This window comes from Pelobates fuscus, chromosome 5 (genome assembly GCF_036172605.1).
Source record: "Pelobates fuscus isolate aPelFus1 chromosome 5, aPelFus1.pri, whole genome shotgun sequence".
In the NCBI taxonomy this organism is placed as follows: Eukaryota; Metazoa; Chordata; class Amphibia; order Anura; family Pelobatidae; genus Pelobates; species Pelobates fuscus.
This window is the reverse complement of record NC_086321.1, coordinates 172,111,655-172,138,240: the sequence shown is the minus strand read 5'-3', so window position 1 is coordinate 172,138,240 and position 26,586 is coordinate 172,111,655. Positions and strand designations below refer to the sequence as shown.

The 26,586-nt window shown below is 42.2% G+C and overlaps 1 protein-coding gene across 1 annotated transcript in view; it reads right to left on the bottom strand.

The window, feature by feature from the left end:
- Positions 1-26,586, bottom strand: part of SART3 (spliceosome associated factor 3, U4/U6 recycling protein) — a 48,154-nt gene that overhangs the window by 19,912 nt on the left and 1,656 nt on the right. Inside the window, exons 2-12 of the mRNA XM_063454692.1 lie at positions 20,679-20,805; positions 15,886-15,990; positions 14,918-15,102; positions 13,597-13,702; positions 12,356-12,480; positions 10,823-10,978; positions 9,948-10,086; positions 6,617-6,724; positions 4,866-4,943; positions 3,878-3,936; positions 2,031-2,140 (exon numbers count right to left, since the gene is read on the bottom strand). Coding sequence (XP_063310762.1) covers positions 2,031-2,140; positions 3,878-3,936; positions 4,866-4,943; positions 6,617-6,724; positions 9,948-10,086; positions 10,823-10,978; positions 12,356-12,480; positions 13,597-13,702; positions 14,918-15,102; positions 15,886-15,990; positions 20,679-20,805 — 1,298 coding nt within the window. The remainder of the gene's footprint in view (positions 1-2,030; positions 2,141-3,877; positions 3,937-4,865; positions 4,944-6,616; positions 6,725-9,947; positions 10,087-10,822; positions 10,979-12,355; positions 12,481-13,596; positions 13,703-14,917; positions 15,103-15,885; positions 15,991-20,678; positions 20,806-26,586) is intronic.

Sequence of the window (26,586 nt, the reverse complement as noted above, 5' to 3'; positions counted from 1 at the left end):
TAATTTTTTTAGTCAATCAGATTTGACAGATATTCCTTTTTTCTTTTTAAAAATGTGCGCTTATCCAAATAGCCCCATGTACAATCAGCACATGTGCTTAGCCTACTTATGCTTTGGGAATGCTTAATAGATTGTGGTCTGCTAGGCGGACACAGTAAATGTTGACGGGACCCACCGGTGTAAAACGTACACAATTATAACTTTTACTTTAAAAATGGTAACCTAGCCTATGCCACGCTTACCTAACTTACTTATGCATAGCGACTAATTTAGGCCTACGCCACACAAACTGAATACTCACCGAGCTTCAGTTCACCTATCAGATGTGTATATTGTACCAGCATAATTTAGTCCACTTAAAGCTAAGTGAATGTTCCTACCATATATGTACTCTGACACTGCCAACCTGTCAAGCATCATTCATTTTATTTTATTTAAAACTACTATGCTACGAGCGGCTTACAACTTGTATCCTGGTATATGTCTCCTGTTAACAGCCCAAACTAAACAAGCATAACCCAATCTAATACAAGAGAAAACTGCTAAGAATTAAACGGTATTAATCACTCAAAGAGTTTAAATGTTCTATAACATTGTCAGACTTACTTTTATGTACCTCTAGCTTACTCAATTGACAATTTGCACGTCGTAACCGCTTTATTGTTTATATACTGCCTTAAAACGAATAAGCTTGTGTCTTTTAAAAAAAAATAAAATTGTGCACCGTTTCGATGCCATAACTATACGATAAATATGATATGTTTAGACTTACAAACGCTGTTGTGGCGTGGTAAGCGGTCTTGTATCTTTCATGCACGCAAAAATAAAGAATTCTCAAAAAAAAAAAAAAAAAGCTTAATTTTCCCCTGCAAAGACATGAAAGCCGGGTCCTTCGGTACTTGCCCTATTTGAATAGTGATACCCCAGATAGCTATGCCATGGAGCCCATTCGTATAATGAAAGACTATGTGAAAGACTTTGGCTCCATGGCAATTGAACTGTATGTATGAGATCTGAGCGCCATTCAGTAATAATGTACGCTCAGATTTAAGCAATCTGGGGATATATTGAATGTACCTGTTTTATGCAATGGCTGCAGTTATATATTTTTATGTATTTTATTGTCTTTTGCTGCCATGTGTTCAATGGAGTTTTGCCTCTGTGCTTCCCAATTATCTCCAGGATAGAATACTCTGTGGAACTGGTTTTGGGCAGAAAAGCCATGCTTCATTTGGTCACAAAGGACTACGATCTATCTTTTGAACCACTGGACCAATTCGTATGATTTTGACGTATGTTTGTATTTGGAGTATGCGGATTCTGAAAATGTTTTTTATGTGAATGTGATGCATACTTCTAAAGTTATGAATAATGTGGAAAAACTGTATTTCTCTGTCTGTGATAATTACATTACCCATTGTGTAAGGTAATTGTATCACAGGCAGAGGGGAGGATTTTGTGTGGGAGTGTCTGAGTGTATTGTACGTGTTTATTGGTTGTTTTCCAAAACCCTGTGGGTGGTACTAATGTGTATATAAGAACAATAAACCCACAGCTCTGTCTGTTCCTGCTTGACCCTCAAAACGGAGCCTTGTCTCGTTCTTGGGGGGGATTTATTGTATGCTGTTCCAGTTTGACTGCTAGGAGTGTAAACCTATTCGTGTGGTTTTTCCTATTCGGCTGTTTACAGCATTCAAATGCTTGAGAGCATTCAAATACTTCTCCGGTTCGGTGGATTGGTGTCTACAGTAGCTGTGCCTGTGTCTCTAAAGGGATCAACTAAACAGCTTTATGCCTGGAGGTGATCCGTTACAATATGGAACTGCTCTTTTGCACAAAGCCCGTAAATGTCCATATGCTGCCTATTTTGAAGCACCCTGGCACGAGACATTAATATATGATAAAAATGAGCGAAAGCCATCGTATCAGTATGACTGCATTTTGCATTTTAAACTAATGATGATATAGGGTAATGTGTTTCTCAGGACAAAGGAACCCCTTAGTAGTTTGACATTTTTTTTGCTTCTTACCGCTCCAGATTGTAGTACTCCAGCCACATATTGGCAAATTTTGAATTCCCTTTGGTCATTATACTGTCCCAAAGTTCTCGAGCTTTCTGTATATTGTTGCAATGGGAGGCCTGTTGGATCGAAACAGATCGGGAATTGGTTCAATATGGAAACAAAATACCAGAAAACAAGAGGTTATTAGAATCAGTAATAATTAAATACCACTGTGAACAGCCTGGACTAAATGTCTCCCAATGTAGAGCAAATGTTTCCAATGAATGCATCACATAACGACTCAGGCTATTGTAACAGATACCTCCATTACTTGGACTCATGGAGGGGCTTACATGCCAGCTTCTTCCCAACACTGGCAGAAAATATCCTCAAGTACCCAAAAAGAGTATTCCTACATCCCTAAGGCCTACCCGAGCACCCAAGATGGGGGCCACCTGGTTGCAGTATCACGCCGGGAGAGACCAAGGTAAAGCGTGGAAATTCAAACTGGATGCATACATTGGTTCGAAACTTTAAAAAAACGGTATGCGATTGGACACTGTACAAGGTATCCGGACACTCTTTTGACACTAAGTAGCTATGGGGATAAGCTATCTGGGGAAAATAGGAGTTGTGGGGTTCTGTGTGTCGAGGAAGGGGGTCTTAAGGCTCTGATTTCCTGGCACTACCTGTCTGGAGAGAGCCCAGCGGGTGGAAGAGTGCATTATCGCCAGGCCTAATTATCTTAACTCTTTCTAGCCCTCTTTCAAACCCTGCAGGTTCAACACACATTCAAGCTATACAAATATATGAGGTACGTGTGCAATAAAGTATACAGAATCTTACCCTTCATCAAGCATCAGCTGATGTTTGGGTGAGATGGTATAATCATTCTAAATATCCTGCGGGAAAAAAGGGGAGGTTGGAGGTACTTAGGCTGAGTACCAAGTTCCATTACAGCTATGGTTTTAAAAAGGCCAATACCTAAAGAAAACCAATACTGATTAAGCAGGATAATTCTCCTCCACAGGAAAACTGTACTCAACTCAGAAATATCCTCGTTAAATTTCTTAAGCAGGTTACCTACTAGCCTTACTTCTGACCCCAAAGTTGTCTGACCACAGTGCCGGATGTAGTGCAAATTATAGAGATTACAAAAGAATCTCCTTTGCAACAGCTTTATGAACTCAGCTCTAATGCACTCTAAAACATATTTGTTAAGGCAAATTAATTATCAAGAAATTATTGAATGTAAGTTTTTAATATGGTACAATCCACAATAACATCACAGACACCAATTAAAGGTTTTTGCAGATTGTGCCACATGAGAGATGAAATTGTCAAAGACTCCACATAGCGTGGCATATTACACACTTACCCATATACTGCACTGGGTAGATTGGAAGCTTTCCCGCTCCTCCTGACTGTTAAAGGGATACTACTGGTTCCAAAGCATCTTTAGCTTAATAAAGCAGTTTTGGTGTATAGATGATGCCCTTGCAGTTTCACTGCTTAATTATCTGCCATAAATGAAATGTTAACAATAGATCTCACATTACAGAAAGTGTAACGGAAGGATGCAGGGAGGTGTGACTAAGGCTGTATAAACAAAGTGATTTAACTCCTAAATGGCAGAGAACGGAGCTGTGACCCTGCAGGAGCATGATCTGTACACCAAAACAGCTTCATTTAGCTAAAGTTGTTTTGGTGCCTATCGTATACCATCCCTTTAAATAGGTAATGTCCTAGCATGCATACTTTCATTGTTATTATCTCCTTCTGGAAACAGTCTGGCGACAGAGAATAGGTAAATAACTTGTGCTTGAACAGTAAGTTGTGTTCTGCATGCAGCAAATAAGCAGATAATATCTCACCTCTATTCGGGCCCAGTTTTGTATTATGGTGCAGGTAGGATCTCCACTTTCACTAAACCCTGCATGAAAAAGCACAACAGGCAGTCATAATTGGGATACCAATACCAATGCAGTCCACCACTGGAACAAAGAAACTTTACCCTCCATTTCTTTAAAAGGGACACTATAGGCACCAAGACCACTTCAGCTCATTGAAGTGATGTGGGTGTAGCTCATTGTCAGTTTAACCCTACAATTGTAATTACAGATGCTCCTCACTTACTGACCGGGTACCGTTCTTACAACCCGGATGTAAAACAAATTGGTTGGAAAGTGAGGCGCATGCGCACCAGTGCAGGTCTATGTTCAGGGAAAATTCCCTGAACAAAGACCAGCTCTCTAACGTGGGGAATCGCTTGAATCCCAACACTAGAGAACTGGTCGTAAGTGTGAGCCGTCGCAAAACAGGTAGGTCGCAATGTGAGGACCACCTGTATTGCAGTTATTGATAAACTAAAATAATTACATTGCAGGGTTAACTCCACCTCTAGTGGTGGTCTACCAGACTGCCATTAGACGACTTTTGGCCACTGCTGGACATGCTCACAACACAATACATGAGGACATCCAGCGTCAGCTAAAACCCCATAGCAAAGCATTGCCGCTCATGCATATTAGGTCCCCAACGTCTACCGAAATCAGGGGAAGGGGAGTAGAGGTGGAGCCTAACCCAGCACCGAGGGATATCGGCGCTGGATTCAGGTAAGTGACAGAAGGGTTTTGAACTAGATGAAAACAAGTGTATGTAACAAGAAATGCTGTAGGAATTTGTTTCACAGATGGTGGAAAACAGGAGAGTAGCATTTTCCTATAATGGTGTATGAAAAAAGATGCTGCATAACCTATTAATTTTGGGGGGGTTGATCAAATCAGTTTACACCTCTCACATATTAAACCAATGGAAGGGTTACCAAGCTGTTATACAATGTCCTAGCATCTCAACACTTACGTTCTTCAACCTCCTGTTTCAGGTAATCAAGGGCACGCACAAATGCAGCCCTCAGCTCTTCAAGTTCCTTACTGGATTCTGGTAAAAAGAAAATGACAAATCTTTTATCAAGGTGCTATTTTAGGGTGACCATTTTATTTCAAAATAAAAACCCAGTTTCGACGTAAACAATAGCTTCTGAAATGAAACACGCAAGCACCTTAACCAATGCAGCATGTTGTAGTGGTTATGATGCGAGGAGTGCCCTGCACCCTTCCTAATGTAAGCATACTTGAGGTCCACCAGGTGCCCAGCACATCATCCATAAACAGCCAGAAGCTCCTGCACAGAATTACCATTAACTCTCATGACCTAATCATCTTTAGCTGATCACTTTCAACCAATGAGTTAAGCCCTGCAGCACTGAGCTGGCTCAAAACAGAGAACTTCCAGTTCTTAACGGAGGAAGCACCCGGCGGACCCCAGGTAATTTGTCAAAATCAAGATACACAATCACACAAAAATAAATTCAGCGCGGATGCAAAGTGATAATAGTCCAAAAGCAGTTTGAACACCAATATGGAGTCTCTCTTTTCCGATCAGAAAACTGGATACAAACAGGGGGGTAGGTGCAGCGCTTCAGTAATCCTTGACAAGGTATATGTGAAGAGAACCAGAGAAGAAATAATAGTGTAGTATTTAAAACTGTAGTGGTACCAAAAAGATGTGCACTCACACATCTCCAAGAAAGTGTGAGTGCACATCTTTTATTTTACTTGTCACCACTACAGTTTTAAATACTACACTATTATTTCTTCTCTGGTTCTCTTCACATATACCTTGTCAAGGATTACTGAAGCACTGCGCACCTACCCCACTGTTTTTATCCAATTTGTCAAAATCGTTCACATGGTTTTTACTTCTTACACCAGGGGTCCTCAAACTCCGGCCCCCCAGATGTTGCTGAACTACAACTCCCATGATTCTCTGGCTATCTATGTAATTCAAAGAATCATGGGAGTTGTAGTTCAGCAACATCTGGAGGGCCACAGTTTAAGAAACCCTGTCTTACACTGAGGAACTTGAAAGTAAAAAATTATTATTATTTTTTTTTTTTTTTTAAATATACACAGAACTGAAATAGCGTCTCCTTTAAAGGACCACTATAGGCACCCAGACCACTTCAGCTTAATGAAGTGGTCTGGGTGCCTGGTCCCTCTAGGATTAACCCTTTTTTCTATAAACATAGCAGTTTCAGAGAAACTGTTATGTTTATATTAGAGTTAATCCAGCCTCTGGTGGCTGTCTCATTGACAGCCGCTAGAGGGCTTGCGTGCTTCTCACTGTGAAAATCACAGTGAGAAGACGCCAGCGTCCATAGGAAAGCATTGTAAATGCTTTCCTATGAGACTGGCTGAATGCACGCGCGGCTCTTGCCGCGCATGCGCATTCAGTCGAAGAGGAGGCGGAGAGGAGGAGAGCTCCCCGCCCGGCGCTGGAGAAAGAGGTAAGTTTAACCCCTTCCTCTCCATCCAGCCCGGCGGGAGGGGGACCCTGATGGCACTATATTGCCAGGAAAACGAGTATGTTTTCCTGGCACTATAGTGATCCCTTAATGCTATTACACATATTTCATCACAATCTTTTTTCTGCCTTTTTAACTTGCTTTTTCTGTCATAAGTTCTTCCAGAAGCATTTATGTATGCATTTCAGTTAATTTAACCAGATGTTTCTAAAATAAGTAGAAATAATTTCTCTGATGGGCCTCTTACCTTTAGTAAAGTCAACTCGCCTCCGCAAGTAGTCCAAGTAGGCTTGCCAGATATCTACATAATCTGTAGCCTGGATAAATCCTGCATTCAATGCCTTCTCAAAATTTTCTGCAAGACACAACCATGGTGAAATCTATGAAAATACTTTTTGGGAATATTTTATCAGAATCTCTTTACTTAGAGAAGACTTTACAGGTTTTGGTCTGAAAAATAACTACATCCATTTTTTTTTTTTTATGGACAGATTTCTTCAACTTTCCTATTCCCTCACCATAGGTACACCCCTCTTAGTTTATACTTTCATAAAATAAAATAAAAGTCCTGCGAGTCTAACAGGATCTGGTAGCTAGATACTTTCTAAAACAAATCTATAACATTTTAAACAGTGAGTAAAGGCTGTTTTTAGGTGCGGAGAAATCAGTATGAGGCACCAGTGTCACTGCACATTTTCTTAGATTAATTAAATAGTATGTAATTGAATGTTAGACCGGGGATTGGCTGAGAACATACACAGTTCCTAGTTAAAGTGAGCATCACTGGAGGATGATGTGCACCCAGTGATTTAAACCAAATTACTAGCATTTCTAGAAAAATAATATGTACATTGACAATTTCATCTAGATTTCCACATTGTGAACCTGTAGCAATCATATATATATATATATATATATATATTTTTTTTTAAATAAAACATTTAAAAAAAATAAATAAAACACATTCAAATTGTGGTAGCCATTTTGTTACACATGTATAGTAGAAAAGTTATATAACTATATTAAAGTGATTTTTTTTTTTTGAATTCTTTATTTTTCTTGTGCAGGTATAGACAGTTAACATTTTCTTACAGTGCCACAACAGCATTGGAAAGTTGATTAGAGACAATTGGTTTGACATGGCATGCGATATGACAGCACATTTTTTATGATTTTAGGCTAAATCCAGAAAAGTTGTGTCACAAGATGCGATACAATTTTAAACTAGGAAAAATATCAGCATTAATAGTGAGTATGATTGGTACGTGAGGTACAGTCCCGTTTTCAATGCAACATAATTAAATGAAAAGTAAACTATTAAGCTTAGGTTAGAACGCAGAAGGTTGGGGCTGGTTAGGGGCTGTTCCCTGTGTGTAGTGTTACCTAAAGGGTCTGATGCTAGGTGTCCTCCGGACCCCTTCCTTGCGTTTAGTCAGAGTGTCAGGTCAGGTGTCCGTTCATGCAGGTCTGTGTGCTTGGGTAGATAATTGTGTCTCCGCGGTGAGCGGGCGGCTTAGGCAGGTAAGAGCTCTAGATTAAGCTTTCGTTTAAGTGAGTTCGCCTGCGCTATTATGGGTGCCTCTCTGCCTGTGTCAGCGCTGGTCGCCCTGTTAGTGCGGGTGAAGCATCCGTCAGATTAAATCTTTCTTTAAAAAAATAAATAAATAAAAAAGGGAAAAAGATAAACACCCTAAGTGAGCTTGCTCTCCATCTTGTCGGGTGCAGCGTGTGTCCTATGTGCGTTGCTGACTCAAGGCTCTTTAGCTATAAAGGTTCTGAGGTGAGGGGGCTCAACGGCTGGGCCTAAGGATGGTCATGATATTGTGAGGGCTATACTTGCTATTAGTCTTCTAGTGCCCAGTTTAAGATGTCGTAAGAGATCCGACCAAACAAGGAACATAAAATGCAAAACAGTACCGAACACAAAATGTGAAACAGTAACAGGAGGCAATCAGGAAAGCGTCCCAATCATGATCAGTCCCCATCAGGGAGCCTTACAGGGCTTCATGTGGTTGCTGTAGCATACGGTTCCGCTGTGGGTCTTCGTGGGGTGAACGGAGTGACCCTGCTTGGGTCCCAGTTGTGCGAGGGTCTGTTAGTGGGTTGCGGCTGCATTAGGTAGTCCTAGGTCCCTTAAGAGTGTGGCTGCATTTCTCGTGTCACTTGGAGCGTGCGGGGTGAGCGCCAGCGGTATCTAATGTTGCGCTGTTGGAGCAATAAGGTGAGGGGCCTAAGTGACCGCCGCCAGGCCATTGTGCTGCCCGATAGGTCACTGTAGAATTCTATGGCCACATTTTCGAAGCTGTAGTTTGGCTTACCCCTGAGTGCCTTTAGGACTGGCGTCTTATCTGCTCCATTCCGGAATTGAATGATCAGGTCACTCGTTGCAGTTGTCGGGGCTTTGGCCGGTTTAGGGATACGAAAAAGACCGTCCAGGGAAGTTGCTTTGGCCTGTTTTGGCGGCAGCAAGTCTCCCATCATTCTCCTGATTAAGTGCGGCAACTCTGTTTCGGGGACCGCGTCGGGTAAACCCCTGATTTTCAAGTTGTTCCTTCGGCGTAGGTCTTCTTGGGCCGCAAAGCGGCGTTCATGGGCCTGATTCTGCCGTTTGAGGTCCTGTACCGCCTGCTCCAGCGCCTGTATCCGCTGGGAGTCCTGGTGAGCAGTTATATCTATGTTCCCGATGCGGTCTGTCAGGCCCTGCAGACCCCCTCTTATCGTGGCAATGTCAGCTTGTAGGGTGGTCTGTAGTTCCGCAAGGAGCCCCTTCAGGACCGAGATTGTGACCGGGGATGTGTCCGGTTCTGTCTGTTTTGGTAGGGGTTTCACCAGTGTGTGCAAGAAAGTCTCGTCCTCCTCCTCTGAGGCCAGGTCGTCCGAGAGATCGGAACAGTCGCCTGATAACGCGGCCATCTTGGGCCCGCTCACGCCATGTGCCTGGCGCCATAATTCGCGATGTTCATCCCTAGGTTGGGACGGTCTGGTTTGGATCTTTTTGTCTTGCGTCCCATGGTGGTTAAATATACGGGTGCACTGTTTGGGGGCTCGGTATTGCCCGTGAAAAATGCTTTTTCCCCCCGCTTTGTATCCGGAGCTGCAGTGGCTTGCGACCGTTCGCTTTGGTAGCTAGGCTCCGCCCCCCCCCCCCACTTTCTTGATTTCTGGACACCTGTTTGCAGAAGCGCTGACTCAAAGTCACTCTGTGACATCCAAAAACTCACACACAAATGCCAATCAACTACAGGATGCTGATCATTTATGAACAGGAACCTTCAGAGAAGCTTCTCTACGTGGTGGAAATAAATTCCAGGTACACATTTTTCTGACCCATTTTAATTTTGCTAGTACAGTGTATAGATTTGAGCTATATTTAACAAAATACGAATGTGTCATCCCTACAATTAGAGAAGGAGAGGTTCTCATTAAGACATGTTTAGAACATAAAAACCCCCACAGAAAAGCCAAACAAACGGTTTTAGTGACACAGTTAGAGAACTAGTTTCTGCCATTTGTGATTATGGTTAAACAGTAAGTACAGGTGGAAGTGAGGATGGATCAATTGACGATTTACATCTTACCAGTCACTATATTATGATCCACACAGTGTCGCTCCATGGCCAGGATATAACTCTTCCACAGGCCCACTGTCCAGGGGCAATTTCTAGCAGCCCGATCATGTGCGGAAAGTACAAGATCTTTCACTTTCAGCTGTCTATCCTGGAGAATATATGTACTTAGTGACACAAGAATGTTTATCATTTGCTTTTAATTTGTATAAATTGTATTATGTAGAAATGTCATCATCATCATCATAGTATTATCTTCATAGAAATTCAATAAAAGGAAAAGGTTCTTCCAAATAAACCTCTCCGTTACATGTCATGCGCTGAACACACAGTGGGAGCAAAACAGATTTGTTTATGTACTTCTAAGAATCATCATGTTTATCCCTTCTTTCCCACACTTTCAATACTCTGGTGACATTGTTTTATCTAGATTACATACTTTTTAAATAAACACTTAAAAAAGTACTATGCTAAATTACATAGATATCAGTATTGAAACTGTAATTTACAGACAGATCTCAATCATCTACCCATTAAAAAAAAAATTCATAGCAGGATATTCTTCTATCTAACTTCGTACGGTCAGGCATCAGTCAACGTATTATGGTTGTAGGGTCATGTAATTTCACAAGGAAAAATCTCCCCCAAGGTCACCGGAACGGATTTGACAATATCTACCAAGGGTAAATTTGTGAAAAACATAACTCTCAAATCACAACAAGGAGACAGCAACATATGACAGAATTACCAAAAAAAGATTAATACTTTCTATTTAATAAAAGGGAATTATAGACAATAGACATGCTAAACAGCTAAATAACAGCCAGTCAATAAAGAGTGCTTGCTGAACTGATATAGCATGCATTTGCAGAGAACCCAATACTCACCAGATACTTTGTGTATCGTGCCCAGAGATCTGGCACCAAGCAGTTTTCAGCCAAGGCACGTTCAAAGATGAGCTGTATACGAGCTGGGTCTCCCTCTTTCAACTCAAAATCAATGTATGCTTGATACTCCACGAGTTTGGGGGTTTCTGCAGCCAGCTTATGATAAACACAAAATGATTTACTGACACATTAAGTGGAAACGTATTTCATATAGGGGTAGAAGTGAGCAATGAGGAAAAAAAAAAAAAAAAAATTAATGACAAAAATCAAGGTGGCACAAAATCTAGCAATCAAACGGCAGATTGTGAACAGCTGTCAAATTTACAGGGGACAAAAAAAACCTCCACAAAACATGGATTCAGCTATTTCGGCATAATACTTTAAATACATTTTGAATTCTTTACAAAAACACACTTTTGCTTAATTTCCTCCCTTCCAATACGAATAATGTATCCTTCTACAACCATGTCACTGACTGGAGAGCGTAGGAGACGTTGCCATTTATAGTGGTTGGCGGGGAGGAGACTGGGGAACTGCATTTTGTTATTCTGAGTTTATTTTTACATTTTCAGTGTTACATATCCTATCCTGCACGAGAAAAAGATGTCATCATGGAAATTTTCATCTAAATAGGCTATAGGAGGTTTAACAGCAGTTACGAATTCCGATTTTTCTTTAAGGAGGTTGCTCCTGTGAATGTCAACTTAAAGGGACACTATATGCATGTCCCTTTGGTTTAAACCTTGCAATGTAAAACAGAATGGCAATGTTTACATTGCATGGTTTAACCCTTTCCCGACATTAGGGCATGCTATGTTGTCCTACATAAGTAGCATGCCCCAATGATTGGGCCCTTCCTCCAGCTGAAATAATTACCCTCCACAGCAACCGTGGGAAACTGACAATCCCCAAACATATCATTAATAAAAACAAGCTAATTATATAAAAGAGACATTGCTGAACACAAATATGAGTGTTTTATTGCAGTATAAGCAAACAGCATTATGACACACAGTTAAAATGCCATGCAGAACTTGGAAAACAAAGTTTCTTAATTACTCACACGATTTCATGTTATTTATACTGAATTATGTTCCGTATATAAAGATTTGATATTAAATGAAAGCCCTATTTCTCCTGAACAAAATGATATACAATAAGTGTGGGTAAATATAATATGAAAGAGGTCATTTATGGTTGAACAAACATATAGCTCAAATTCTAGTTCTGGTTCAGAACTTCCTCCATCCTTAAGGGGTTAAATGCCTCTACTGGCTGTAACTGACACCCACTAGAGGCCCGCCTGTGGGAATAGTCAAAACTTGGAATAGTCAAAACTTGTAGAAGGGAAGGTAAATTATTGTAAATCTTTAAATCCCTTAACCCTTGCAGGGGGGGGGGGGGGGAGGGATAACTAGGACACTATAGCATTAGGAATACACATTAGCTACAGTGTTTTGTTTTTTTAAAGTTGTTACAAAAGGTATTGCACACAGTGACAACAGACTCATGGATCTATAGAAATCTTCTTACCAGAGCCTCTTCATAAGGTTTGTACTTTTCCACTTGTTTTAATGTTTTCTTGTAATTCTGAACGACAGTTTCTGGGATGGGTTCCTCTGACCACTCTTCATACTCTGCATAAGTAGAATCCATGTCTACAACATAAAAGTGTTACTGCTTCACAGAAAATGTTTAAAGGGACAACTGATTTACATGTTTATGGTGCTTTGAGTCCATGTACCCTGCATCGCTGCTAAACGGCTAACTTATCGTCTAGCAGAGATCCTCGGTCCCCAGCAGCCAGGCCTTCAATGAGAGTATGGTGGAGGCGGAGCTATGCTCCACTTCAAACCACACCAAGGGTTGCAGGTAGAGATAGGCTGAGAACGTCAGCTGAGAGTTCTCAGCCAATAACCGCCACAATCCCTGGTATGAATTGGTATGACATGAAATAGAAGCCTTGCTCCACCTCTGCCACATCATAATTGGAGGCCGGGCTCCAGGGGACCAAGCAACTCTGCTTAACGGTCAGCAAAGCACTTAAGCAATGATGCCCAGCACTAAAACCACTTTAACCGGTTACACTGATTAGGGTGCCTAAAGTTTATTATTCTCTAGACAAAATATAATAAACACAGTTAAAAATTACTTCTGTTGGTTTTGTTATAGTACAATAGATTCCTTGTAATTTATTATTCTTAAAGAAAATAAAAAGCCACATTTTAATGCAAACAAATGAAATCCTAAAATTTCTATTGAATTCCAAGCTTTAGTACCCAATGAATCAAGATATGATGTGCGTGCAATTAGGTAACCGTCATGCTTTCTTAGAGCACTAAATCCAGCAGGCACTTATGTTGTAACATGACATCCAGTTTAACAGGGTACTATGTAATATGGTTAAAGCCAATGTCAAAAAACACTTTTTATATTATATATAAAAAAATAAAAACATTACAAATTACACACAAGAAAACACTAAAATGCACTAAAGTGAAAATTGAAGGGAAGTCATAGTGGATTTCCAACTAAAAGCAAAAATAACCAAACGAAAAGCATAGCTGACTTGTCAGATATTTCCAGTTTAACCACTTTGGGCTTAAATGTGAAATTCACTTTCAAATTTCACTAGTTATTAACTATAGACAATTTACAAGTGACTAACCCTAACATTTTTAGCACTGCAATTTAGGTACACTTTGTATTAAACCAATTGTGCCTGTATTACTAGATTATGTAAGAAGGTTTTTCAGGGGCTGTTGCAGACTTACCTAGAAGAGGAACACCTAACTGACGTTTGAAAAGAGCATGAATCTTCCCGAGTTGGGCATTCAACATCTGCTGCTGTTCTGCTGAAGGGACGCTGCCAGGCGATGGCTAAACATGGTTAGATGAAGTTAGCACATTTAGTGACATGACAGGACTCCTGTTTTATTTTGTTATACACTACTTGTTTTCTGATGTTTTAAATTTCCATTGGAACTTAAAGAGTCTAGGCACACAGCTTACTTCGCAATGCAGACTTAAGTGGAACCAGCACTGCATCATGTTTCGGATGATAAAAACAGCCTTAAGTCCATTAAGGTCTGCAATGTCAGGTAACCTGTGTGCTCTTTGAATTACTAAAGTACTCCTGGAGACTGGCCATCCCCTGAGCACCAGTACACAATTATTACTATTATTCCCTATTTGATGTTTCGCGATGTGTGGAGTCCCTGTTTGATATTTTTAATTTCCTATGTTATCATAATACAGCTCCAAACTTGCAGGAGCCACAGTACAAAATTGCATTCAGAATCCAGCTTAACAGTGTTTTTAATGTATAAATGGTCGCAACATTTGAAAACCACTGACCCAGCGAATAACAAGAACACAAACTAAATGCTTAGTTGTAAATAAACAGAAAGTACATGTCTTAAAATATTCGATTACACACAATGCAAAAGAGATACACTAACAAGATTCTGTGATATAACAAGGTAAACAAGGCACAGATCACACAACGATAAAACAATCACTAGTTTGTATTAGCATAGTGGGTAAATATAAGAGATGACCAATGATTAGATAAGGTCTAAGTTAGGAGATTAAGAGAACCCTCATGTTGGATAAAAAAAAAAAAAAAAAAAGCTAAAACATGTGATCCTACCATGCTGCATTTACTACAGTGCTATCTACATAATTAAACATTCTAAAACATTCCTGACATGCAAGGTTCAAATAAATGTATAACTGTTCCCAAAACAGCAAATCCATAACTTATTGTATATTTAATTGCTTCGACAGCAGTTATAGACTCATTTACCTGCGTTCTCTTAGCTCAATGCTGCTATTCAAGGAGGGTCCGTGGGTGTTGCATTACCCACATCCTCCTCACCTCTCTGAAAAATACTGGTCCCACTCAGGTGCACCACCCCAAGCATAGCAATCCACCTTGATGACACAGACAGGTTGGCTTTACTGCCAGCATACCAGGATCAGAACAGAGTGTCTCCAGTCACTCCATTCCATTATTCCTCTTTAGTTTAATTTTAAGTTGGTACACATAATGTATGAACAACTGCAGCTAAACATCTAGTAAGAATAAGTCACCTGTAATGTTCCCAGTATTGCATTTTCAAATTCCCTGTAGGCGTCCCACACAGTTGATCCTTTGGTCATATGGAGCCCAACAGCAGTCAGTGCACTCTCAAACACAGAGCGGACTTTAGCAATGCCCCCTTCTTCACCCATTCCACCAATGGAATATTGGGCATATTCAAGCCAGATTTCTGGACCTTAAAGGAAAGTAGGTCAGATTAGATTAGGGCAAAATTAATATTTTCACTTACATTAAAAGGGTCATTAAAGGGACACTATAGGCACCAATAAAACTTTATCTTAAAGTGTTTTTTTTTGTGTATAGAACGAGTTAAATCACTTGTGAATTGCCCAGCCTTATAAAAAAACTTCCTGTAAAGAGTCATCTAATGTTTAAACTTCCTTTATTGCACATTCTAGAATTTCTTACCTCCTGCTCTGTCAATTGCCGTCTAGACCCAGGGTCAAACAAACCTTTGGACACAATTTTCACAAAGTTTTAAAATGTTTTTAGAATTAACATCACCTGCAGTACTGTTCATCAAATGGGTATATATGGCCTAGCAGCTACCAAGAAATGCCTATGATTAAGAAGCAGAACATCAAGTACTACATAGGGCAGTGCAGGTGAATCCCATAATAATGTGATATGACATATTGTGGTCATTGAGATGTTAAAGCGACACTCCAAGCACTACAACAACATCATTTTGTTGCTTGTTATTACAGTAATTGCAAAGATTTGCCGATATGACTCCACATGGAAAAACTTAAATAAAACACCTTGAAAACAAAAAATTTCAAATCAGTTTTTGTTAAAATTCTAAAGGGACTAAGCAAGTCCCTATAACAACTATATATTTGTTAATAGAGCTAAAAACTAGGTGAATGGCTTGGAGTAAAAATCATAAAAGGATGTATGTTATCAACATGTCTTTCTAAAAACCTTTGCTATGAAATCAATGTGAATATAGACTTACAGATATAGTCTTTAACAGCTCGCTGAAACAACTCATAAACCTTTTCACGATTGGAATCTTCTTCTGCAATCTTCATCTCGTCCTTCAGCCAGTCCAACCAGATCTCTAAAAACATTCATGCAATGTCCTTTTTTACAAAGGGGTATTCCAATTTCACTTGTTTTAACAGCAACGATCACATAGGTCAATATGTCCACTGAAACAGATTTCTGCTGATCAGCACTTTTTCTAATTCCTGTATTAGCCAATATGCAGCAGATGGGCTCAGCTTTAGGTGCTAAAGCCTGTTTATTTGTCAAACCACTAGAAAATACTTTGACAATGCCCACAAGCTCTTTGCACCAGAATTACAACGAACTTTAGAGTTTATAATGACCCTTTAAAGGAGAGCAACCCCTTTCCCTTCAAGGTGCAGAAAGTATTGAGTACTTCTTTTTATTTGCATGAGAGAGAGAGAGAGAGAGAGAGAGAGAGAGAGAGAGAGAGAGAGAGAGAGAGAGAGAGAGAGAGAGAGAGAGAGAGAGAGAGAGAGAGAGAGAGAGAGAGAGAGAGAGAGAGAGAGAGAGAGAGAGAGAGAGAGAGAGAGAGAGAGAGAGAGAGAGAGAGAGAGAGAGAGAGAGAGAGAGAGAGAATCTCAAAAAAGTGATTACACCCCTCACATTTTTGTAAATATTTTATTATATCCTTTCATGTGACAACACTGAAGAAATGACACTCTGCTACAATGTAAAGTAGTAAGTGTACAGCCTGTATAACAGTGTAAATTTGCTGCCCCCCCAAAATAACTCAACACACAGCTATAAATGTCTAAACCGTTGGCAACAAAAGTGAGTACATCCCTAAGTGATGTGACATTAACGAGTCACATGACACTAGGGAGGGAAAATGGCTAATTGGGCCCAATTTGGACATTTCCACTTAGAGGTGTACTCAGTTTTGTTGCGAACGGTTTAGACATTAATGGCTGTGTGTGGAGTTATTTGGGGGGGCAGCAAATTTACACTGTTATACAGGCTGTACACTTACTACTTTACATTGTAGCAGAGTGTCATTTCTTCAGTGTTGTCACATGAAAGGATATAATAAAATATTTACAAAAATGTGAGGGGTGTACTCACTGTTGTGAGATACTGTAAATCTACCAGGGTGTTGCATGCAGCTGTGAAATTCGGTGGCAGTTTTTTTTGTTTTATGTTCATAGTCTACTCACTCTGTAACTAATCAAGTTGCTCCAGATCTGCTGACCTCTTATTAAAACAAAACCCATTCACTAAAAATTGCAGGCCACTCACCTTCCTCATTCACTACCCTCTCCTAATTTTGAACGCTCTTTATTCTCCCTAGCTCTTCTTGGGAACAATGTACCTTTTGTTATGATAAACTAATTTCTTGAACTTTACTTCTTTCTCTTTCGGTCTAGATACCATAGGAGTTTAATGATTGACTGACTGGTCTATGGTACCGAACTTGTAGGCCATCTCCGAGGTCACCAGTTGCTCATAAAACATTAAGTTTTAACCCACACCTACTCCGGGGAACGAGGGCTCACACCACTTTTGAGACCTATTGCAACACGCATAGCCTCCAGACCAAACACTTGTCTATCTTTTATAAACTCTTTAGCACTACGAGCCACACCCCACTACCCACGTTCACATCAGCATGGGAAGATGAGCTAGGTGTCACAATCCCTCAGGAAACATGGCATAGGATATTCACACACCCATACCTCATCTTTTAGCACAGCAGTAAGGGAAAGCACATACAAAAGAATATCCAGATGGCATTACTCGCCAACTAAGATCCATACACTCTTCCCGACAGTACCTGATATATGTTGGAGATGCGGGCAACCTAAAGGTTCCACAGCTCACATCTGGTGGCTATGCCCACCTATTCAAACTTACTGGCAGAGAGTGAGAAGCTTAATAGCGTCCATCACTGGCCACCGGGTATCACACTCGCCCGAAACCTTTTTATTCCTCATGCACACTACCCACATGCCAAGTCACCAGCGCAAGCTCGTAAACCATATGCTGATAGCAGCTAACATGTTAATACCACTAAAATGGAAAAGCACTAAGGTCCCATCAGTACGCGAATGGATACAGAAGGTGGAATTCATACGGACCATGGAAGAACTAGATGCCTCATACTTAAATAAATATACCATATACACCCTAACATGGCAGCCATGGTTGACCTACCTAGGCCATTAGGGCTATTCAAATGCCGTCCTCATGCGCCCCCTCACCACCTACCTGACCCTTACCCCACCCCTTATTCCCTGTTATGCAACACCAATTGTACAACTATAAGAATTGAATCTATACCTTCCGACCAATTCTGTATTATGTCTGTTAACTGGATTCACTAGAATTCTATTTTGTTACATTATTTTGTTACAAATGTGAACATGGAAAAAACAAAGAAAAAATGCGCAGACCACGATGCCTGTATCTCTTGAATTGTTGTTTGATACGCTGATGTGGCGTCTGTCTTACATGTTTTGTAACATTGTATGCGCAATAAAATAAAAACTTAAAAAAAACATTAAGTTTTACTTACTTGGTGTGGATACCACAGTAAACTTACACCTTCTATGCACACCTGTCTAAGAAATAGGTATTATTTCCTTTTCTGTTTGCTTTTTTCATGAAATGGATTAATTTCATACATGACTTATGCATATCTAATTTGTGATGGTTCTTCTGACATACAACTCGCGAATTTCTAAACTGCATAGATTTTCTCTCATTAAAGGGACACTATAGGCACCCAGACCATTTCATCTCATTGAAGTGGTCTGGGTGCAGTATCCCTGTCCCCCTAACCCTGCAATATATAACACTGCAGTTTTAGAAAAACTGCTAAGTTTTCATTGCAGGTTTAAAAGACTGCCTCTAGTGGCTTTTTACCAGTCAGCTACTAGAGGCACTTCTTGCTGTTTCAAGGAGTTTAACTGCATAAAACGATGCTGGACATCCAAACGTTTTGCATGAGGACATCCAGCATCTTCAAATCCTCCGTAGTACAGTTGTTTCAATGCTCTCCTATAGGGTGGGCTTAATGCACGTGTGGGGCTCACCGCGCATGCGCATTAGCCTCCAGGATCACAGAGATGTCGCAGAAAGATATCAAATAGCCAATTATTTTAAGCTTGTAATAACTCGCCATTGTCCTCTGTTGGTTAAATCGAAAAATGCATTGTTGGCATATAAGCAATATGTAAATTAGGATATTGTAAAAACTGACATGTTGCATTGATATATTTCTATTTTCCAATAGTTTGGAAAGTTGTAATTATGTTATACATTTGAGACAGTATTTTGTTGCTTGTTCTTCACATTATGTATGTTGTTTATATTTTTATGGTTGTCAACACATATTTAGGGACTAGTCCCCAAAGGCTAGTCGAGTTAAAAGTATTGTATGTTTGTTACTTTGGGAACGGTGTGTCCTGTGTGAATTTGTTCAGGGATCCTAGTAACAGAGTATTCAGACCTGTTGGTTGGCTGCATGATCTCTCTAGCCCGGGACAAATAAAAAAGAAAGCTAGGCCTGAGAGCCGCTATTGCCTTTGCAATTGCCTTTATTCAAAGTGTAAGCAGGGGTGTTGATAACTGCAAGGGAAGGAGAGCTGCAGAGGAATAGGCAGAGAGGAATATTACCTGTCTGAAAGGAAAAAGCTCCAGAGAGACACCAGTCAAGCTTCGGCGACTGGGGCTAAAGAGTTACAGGGTCCCGGCAATTGGCTAGGATACAGATTGTGCGGAGGTACTCAGTCGTACAGGAGTTCCGCCACATAACTGTATGCATTTTACATGGGCAATATTGTTTTTTTTATATTGACTTGTTTTGAACTATTAAAGGTAGAGGACAAAGAAGAGAAAACGTATGCCAAATTTTGCATTGTTCTGGAAATATATTTCAGAGACGAAGATGTTTAATGGAGCACTCTAGGCTCCATAACATTTTCCTCAAAATTAAGTTGTTATAGTGCCAGGAGGTCCCTTGTCCTTTACGCATAGGGGATAAGCGATTCACAAACCATTTAAAATTGGTGATCAGGTTTCATTCTACGCTGTCCCCATCAACATTTGGTTTCTGAAATTCAGCTAGTGGAAGCATGGACTGCTGCAGAGTAGGGGCACTGCTAACTGGCTTAGAGCAGTCACTTGACGTTCTAAGCCAATTAGTTTAGCCCTAACTTTGGGGTAAGCCGTTTGTGAATGTTTAACTACTATGGATAAGCAAGCCCCAAGGACCTCCTGGCAACATAAGTTAATTTTGATTGTTATCGTGCCCTTTGCATTCCTTTAAGGAATTTTGTGCAATACCATATAGCCATATTAGAATGTGCAAAATTCTTTAAAATAACTTGCAAATTATAAAAACCCATCCACCGATTGATTGCTCTTGAACCAGTGTGAATTCAAGTCACAGCATAACCTCACACATATTTAGAATATGCAGTTCTGGGGAAGATGTTTCAAATATTTAGCAAAAATTGATTGCTGAAACCAAGATAGCTGCCAGACCAAGTAACCGATGATCTTTATTTTGCTATATTGCACCATAGTTATCCATCATCCTGCCATGTTTAATGCATTTTTGCACCAGTGGTTTTTATAAGCATTTGAAAAAAAAAAGTGTCAGAATAATAAAAATTATAATAATACTGAAAACAAAGGACCATAAACTATCCAGCATAGGCCACCTAATTACATGCTTAGCTATTACAGATAGCATAAAGCTACAAGCAATATTAAAAAGATAAAATCTTCATATACCTTCAGTTAAAGGGAATAGCTCACTCATCTTCTGCCTGGCACGTCTCAATCTTTCCAGTTCCCCTTCTTGTCTGAGAAGTTTGATGAGGTCCACATGACAGTTGTAGTCAAAAGCGTTTATAGATAGCTGAAAAGGGTAGAGCAAGTTTAACTCAATACATGAAGAACCACAAAAGGTGGCCATTAATAATCATAGATCTAACAAAAGTGAGAACGTGAATTTTTTGAAAAGTTATATCTTCGTATTACCACAAAAATGTATTACAGGTCCTAACAACCCCCAGGCAGTAAATCATCATGAAGCCTTTTATACACATTGGCTCTAAAATGATTATTAACTAAAGTGATAATTCAAAGTAAATGGTAGCTTGCCATATAAACAAATTTGCAATTTATTTGATCTAGCTGCATCTTAACCCTGTTGCGCATCTGTGTTGGTGGTGATTTTGGGAGAGTGGAATGGGTTTTTTGAAAAACTGTCCATGGTATCTACTGCTACCTTTCACACCAGTGTGGCATCCTACCAGTGACACCCTGCTCCCATGCAGCTTTTAAAGACTAGTCATGTAAACCTGATCTCCCCTGACCAAAGTGGAGGCCTGTGCCAAAGTTTCCGAAAGTCATCGTGTCTCGTCCTGCCATAAATTCTGAGTATTCTATGGGATGTGGGGGGCAGATTGTAATGATTTATATATCTGGCTCCTAGAACCTCATAAAATGTTTCAGGCACTGTTGTATTAATACTACATGTACTCACTGAAAAAAATACTATACTTGTAATTCACGAAAAAAAAAAAATGGCTTATAGGAATCCAGACAATTTAATCTCAATGACTTGATCTGGGTGCTATGTTCCTGCAGTTTTAACCCTGCAATTGAAAACATTGCCGTTCTGCAGGAAAGGCAATGTTTGTATATCAGAGTGTCAGAGTGAGGGCCACTAGAGGCATTTAAACCCTGAAATTTCAATCAGATGATATGTGTGTGTGTGTATATATATATATATATATATCCATATGTATAATCTTCATATCTATATAACAAAAACATTTTCTCTAAATAATGTTCTCCCTTCTATTTTTCATTTTCACACTAACTTCTCTCATTACTAAAATATCCCAATCCTTCTGCTCATCTGTCCCTGGCAACACCATCTTCATTACTTCCACTTTACTCCCTTCCCCTCTTAATTCATCCCATGCACTCTACATATACCTTTCCAGCCTATCTCCTCCAGCTCCTCCCAAATCCTCTATATACATACCTCTCCTACAAAATTTTCAAATCTTCCTCCCACCTTCACTTCCTTTCTATTCTTCTGCTCCTAGCAGCTGGTGATGTCTCTCTAAACCCGGTCCCATCTCAGCAAACCCACCACGTACTAACCCAAGGATCCACACTAATCTCCTACCCATCTCATGTTCATCTAGACCCTCCTTCAATACTGCCCTCTGGAATGCACGCTCTGTTTGCAATATTACAAAATCCACTGCTGTCCACGACCTCTTATGCCCTAGATTTACTAGTCCACTAGTTTACTTTGACCACTTTGCTGCCTGGCTACCCTACTTCCTCTCTTCTAATATTCCATCCCTAATTCTCGGGGACGTCAATATTTCCATAAACCCACCTTTGACCTCAGCAGCTTCTAAACTACCTTCAGTTACTTCCTCACTCGGGCTATCACAGTGGGCTAATTCTTCTACCCATGTAGATGGCAATACCCTCAACCTCATTTTCTCTTATGCATGTACAGTATCTTATATCTGCAACACCCCATTTCCTCTCTCTGATCACCACCTCTTATCATTTGCTCTCAAGTACCCACTCACCCACAAACCTCATCCTAACCCCCCTAAATTCAGGAGGAGCCTCCAGAAGCTGTCAGCTGATATTGATTCACACCTCCTATCCATCCCTTCCCTCTCCTGTCCCTCACTGGCCATCTCCACATATAACACTACCCTCACCTCTGCCTTAAACTCTGTAGCTTGCTCCAAACATGCACCTCTAGGAGGACATGCCCCCAACCGTTTGCTACCTGCAAAGATGCTCCTAGAGGAAGTCTCGCACCCATCCAGACTATCTCCATTATAGATTCATATTGTGTTCATACAGCACAGCCCTTGCCCTCGCCAAACAGTCATACTTTTCCTCTCTCATTAGTTCATGCTGCCGACATCCCAGGCATCTTTGACACCTTTAACTCTCCTCTTTGCGCAGCTCTTGCCACCCCCCAAACTAATCTTTGCATGCTACTTTACTGACAAGATTGAATAGCTAAGGAAATAATTCTCCCCACCTTGCCCTTCTCTTTCTCAACTACACGTTAATCATGCCTTTCCTACACTTTAGACTTTCTATGGCTCTGTCCTTGGTCCCCTTCAATTTTCTCTCTATACTGCCTCTCTTGGTAAACTTACCTAATTTGGATTTCACTACCATCCGAACGCTGATGACACCCAGATATATCTCTCCTCCCCAAATCTCTCCCCTGCAGTCCTGCAACGTGTCACTGCTTGCATTTCTTCCATCTTTGAATGGATGTCCTAGCGCTTTCTGAAACAATCTCTCTAAAAATGAGCTCATTGTCTTTCCTCCTAATAATACTGATACTCCTCTTTCACTCTTCCTTCAAGTTAGTGGTATCCACATGAATTCATCCTTGCAAGCGCGCTGTCTTGGCGTCATACTTGATTCTGGCCTCACCTTTGAGCCTCACATCCAGTATGTTGCCAAATCCTGTAGATTCCATCTTAAAAACAAAGCCCTCATCCACCCCTTTCTCACGCAAGATGCTACCAAGGAGCTGGTCCATGCTCTAGTAATTTCCTGCATGGATTATTGTAACCCTAATTGGTCTTCCCAAAAGCCATATTGCTTTGCTACAGTCTGTAATGAATGCTGCTGCCATACTGATTTTCCTCTATAGTCGGTCCTCTCACGCCTCACACCACTGTGAGTCCTTCAAGGATCACTATAGTGCCAGGAAAACACTCGTTTTCCTGGCACTATAGTGCCCTGAGGCTGCCCCTCAGGGCACTATAATGCATTTCCTATGGAGGCTGGCATCTTCACACAGTGATTTTCAATGAGACAGCCACTAGAGGCTGGATTAACCCATTTATAAACATAGCAGTTTCTCTGAAACTGCTATGTTTATAGAAAAAAGGGTTAACCCTAGCTGGACCAGGCACCCAGACCACTTCATTAAGCTGAAGTGGTCTGGGTGCCTATAGTGGTCCTTTAAGTTGGTTTCCTGTATCCTATAGGAGTCGATTTAAAGTGCTAACCTATACCTATAAAAGCACTGAACAATTCTAGCCCCTCTTATATCTCTGCACAGATCCATAGGTATGCCCCTTCACTGTCTCTTCACTCTGCCTGTGACCTTCTCCTGTCCGCTGCTCGCACCCGTACGGCCAACTCACGCTTGCAGGATTTCTCGCGGGCGGCTCCCTTCCTATGGAATAGCCTGCTTGCCGCCATCAGACTCTCCCCTAGTCTTCAATAGGAAAGCTTATGGCCTCCCAGAGTAACCTCTACCTCACATACCTGTCTCTTGCGCTCTCCTAAAGGGCAGCACTTTAATCTCTCCTCCAGCTCTGCTTCACTCCCACCTTATTTGATTGCTATTTATTGTCCTAATGTGTTTTATACCCCACCTCCTATAGACTGTAAGCTCGTTTGAGCAGGGTCCTCTTCAACCTATTGTTCCTGTAAGTTTTCTTGTAATTGTCCTATTTATATAGTTACATCCCCCCCCTCTCATAATATTGTAAAGCGCTACATAATCTGTTGGCGCTACATAAATGGCAATAATAATAATAAGAAGAGAGACCATCTGATTGGCGCAGCTCTATGTTTTGCTATGTATGTGCACTAGTCTCTAATGCCTACCTATGGGAAAGCACTGAATTGGCTGACATCAGGAAGATTGACAATCTTAGCCAAGGAATCGTGACAGCAGGATGGAGAATAGCACAGCTAGGGCTGAAAATTAAGTAAATCCCCTGACTTGGGGGGTTAAAACTATCCTATAGACTGTAAGCTCGTTTGAGCAGGGTCCTCTTCAACCCATTGTTCCTGTAAGTTTTCTTGTAATTGTCCTATTTATAGTTACATCCCCCATCTCATTATATAGTAAAGAGCTAAGGAATCTGTTGGCGCTATATAAATGGCAATAATAATAAATAGTGCTAGGAACATGTTTACATTCCTAATGCTATAGTGTCCCTTTAAAACAAGGCTCGACAAATCCCAGGTGTCAGGTCGCCATTTTACAGAGGAATGTATGATTAGAGGAATTGAAAGGTGATATTAACCGATTAGGCAGACCATATCCCCTTTATAGACAGACATTGATCTAGGATGGTTATACTGCTTTCAGCATTAGAGAACCAGGTTTCGGTCCACTCCCCCCTGCCCCAGGTATATAGACATTCCCACCTGCTCGGGTACCTGTCCACTTCCACCTGTCTATTCCCCGCCTGGCCTGCCCCGGGCACCCGGCTATACCCCCAGCCCCGGGCACCTGGATATTACCTCCTGTCCCAGTTTCCTGTCCATTCCCCCGCCTGCCCCGGGTACCTGGCTATACCCCCAGCCACCTGGATAATACCTCCTGTCCCAGTTTCCTGTGCCGGTAACCTGGCTATTACCCCCCCCTGCCCCGGGTAGCTGGCTATTACCCCCCCCTGCCCCGGGTAGCTGGCTATTACCCCCCCCTGCCCCGGGTAGCTGGCTATTACCCCCCCCTGCCCCGGGTAGCTGGCTATTACCCCCCCCCTGCCCCGGGTAGCTGGCTATTACCCCCCCCCTGCCCCGGGTAGCTGGCTATTACCCCCCCCTGCCCCGGGTAGCTGGCTATTACCCCCCCCCCCTGCCCCGGGTAGCTGGCTATTACCCCCCCCTGCCCCGGGTAGCTGGCTATTACCCCCCCTGCCCCGGGTAGCTGGCTATTACCCCCCCCTGCCCCGGGTAGCTGGCTATTACCCCCCCTGCCCCGGGTACCTGGCCATTACCCCCTCCCTGCCCCGGGTACCTGGCCATTACCCCCCCCCCTGCCCCGGGTACCTGGCCATTACCCCCCCCCTGCCCCGGGTACCTGGCCATTACCCCCCCCCCCTGCCCCGGGTACCTGGCCATTACCCCCCCCCCCTGCCCCGGGTACCTGGCCATTACCCCCCCCCCCTGCCCCGGGTACCTGGCCATTACCCCCCCCCTGCCCCGGGTACCTGGCCATTACCCCCCCCCTGCCCCGGGTACCTGGCCATTACCCCCCCCCTGCCCCGGGTACCTGGCCATTACCCCCCCCCTGCCCCGGGTACCTGGCCATTACCCCCCCCCTGCCCCGGGTACCTGGCCATTACCCCCCCCTGCCCCGGGTACCTGGCCATTACCCCCCCCTGCCCCGGGTACCTGGCCATTACCCCCCCTGCCCCGGGTACCTGGCCATTACCCCCGATGCCACGGGTACCTGGCCATTACCCCCGATGCCACGGGTACCTGGCCATTACCCCCCCTGCCACGGGTACCTGGCCATTACCCCCCCTGCCACGGGTACCTGGCCATTACCCCCCCTGCCACGGGTACCTGGCCATTACCCCCCCTGCCACGGGTACCTGGCCATTACCCCCCCTGCCACGGGTACCTGGCCATTACCCCCCCTGCCACGGGTACCTGGCCATTACCCCCCCTGCCACGGGTACCTGGCCATTACCCCCCCTGCCACGGGTACCTGGCCATTACCCCCCCTGCCACGGGTACCTGGCCATTACCCCCCCTGCCCCGGGTACCTGGCCATTACCCCCCCTGCCCCGGGTACCTGGCCATTACCCCCCCTGCCACGGGTACCTGGCCATTACCCCCCCTGCCACGGGTACCTGGCCATTACCCCCCCTGCCAC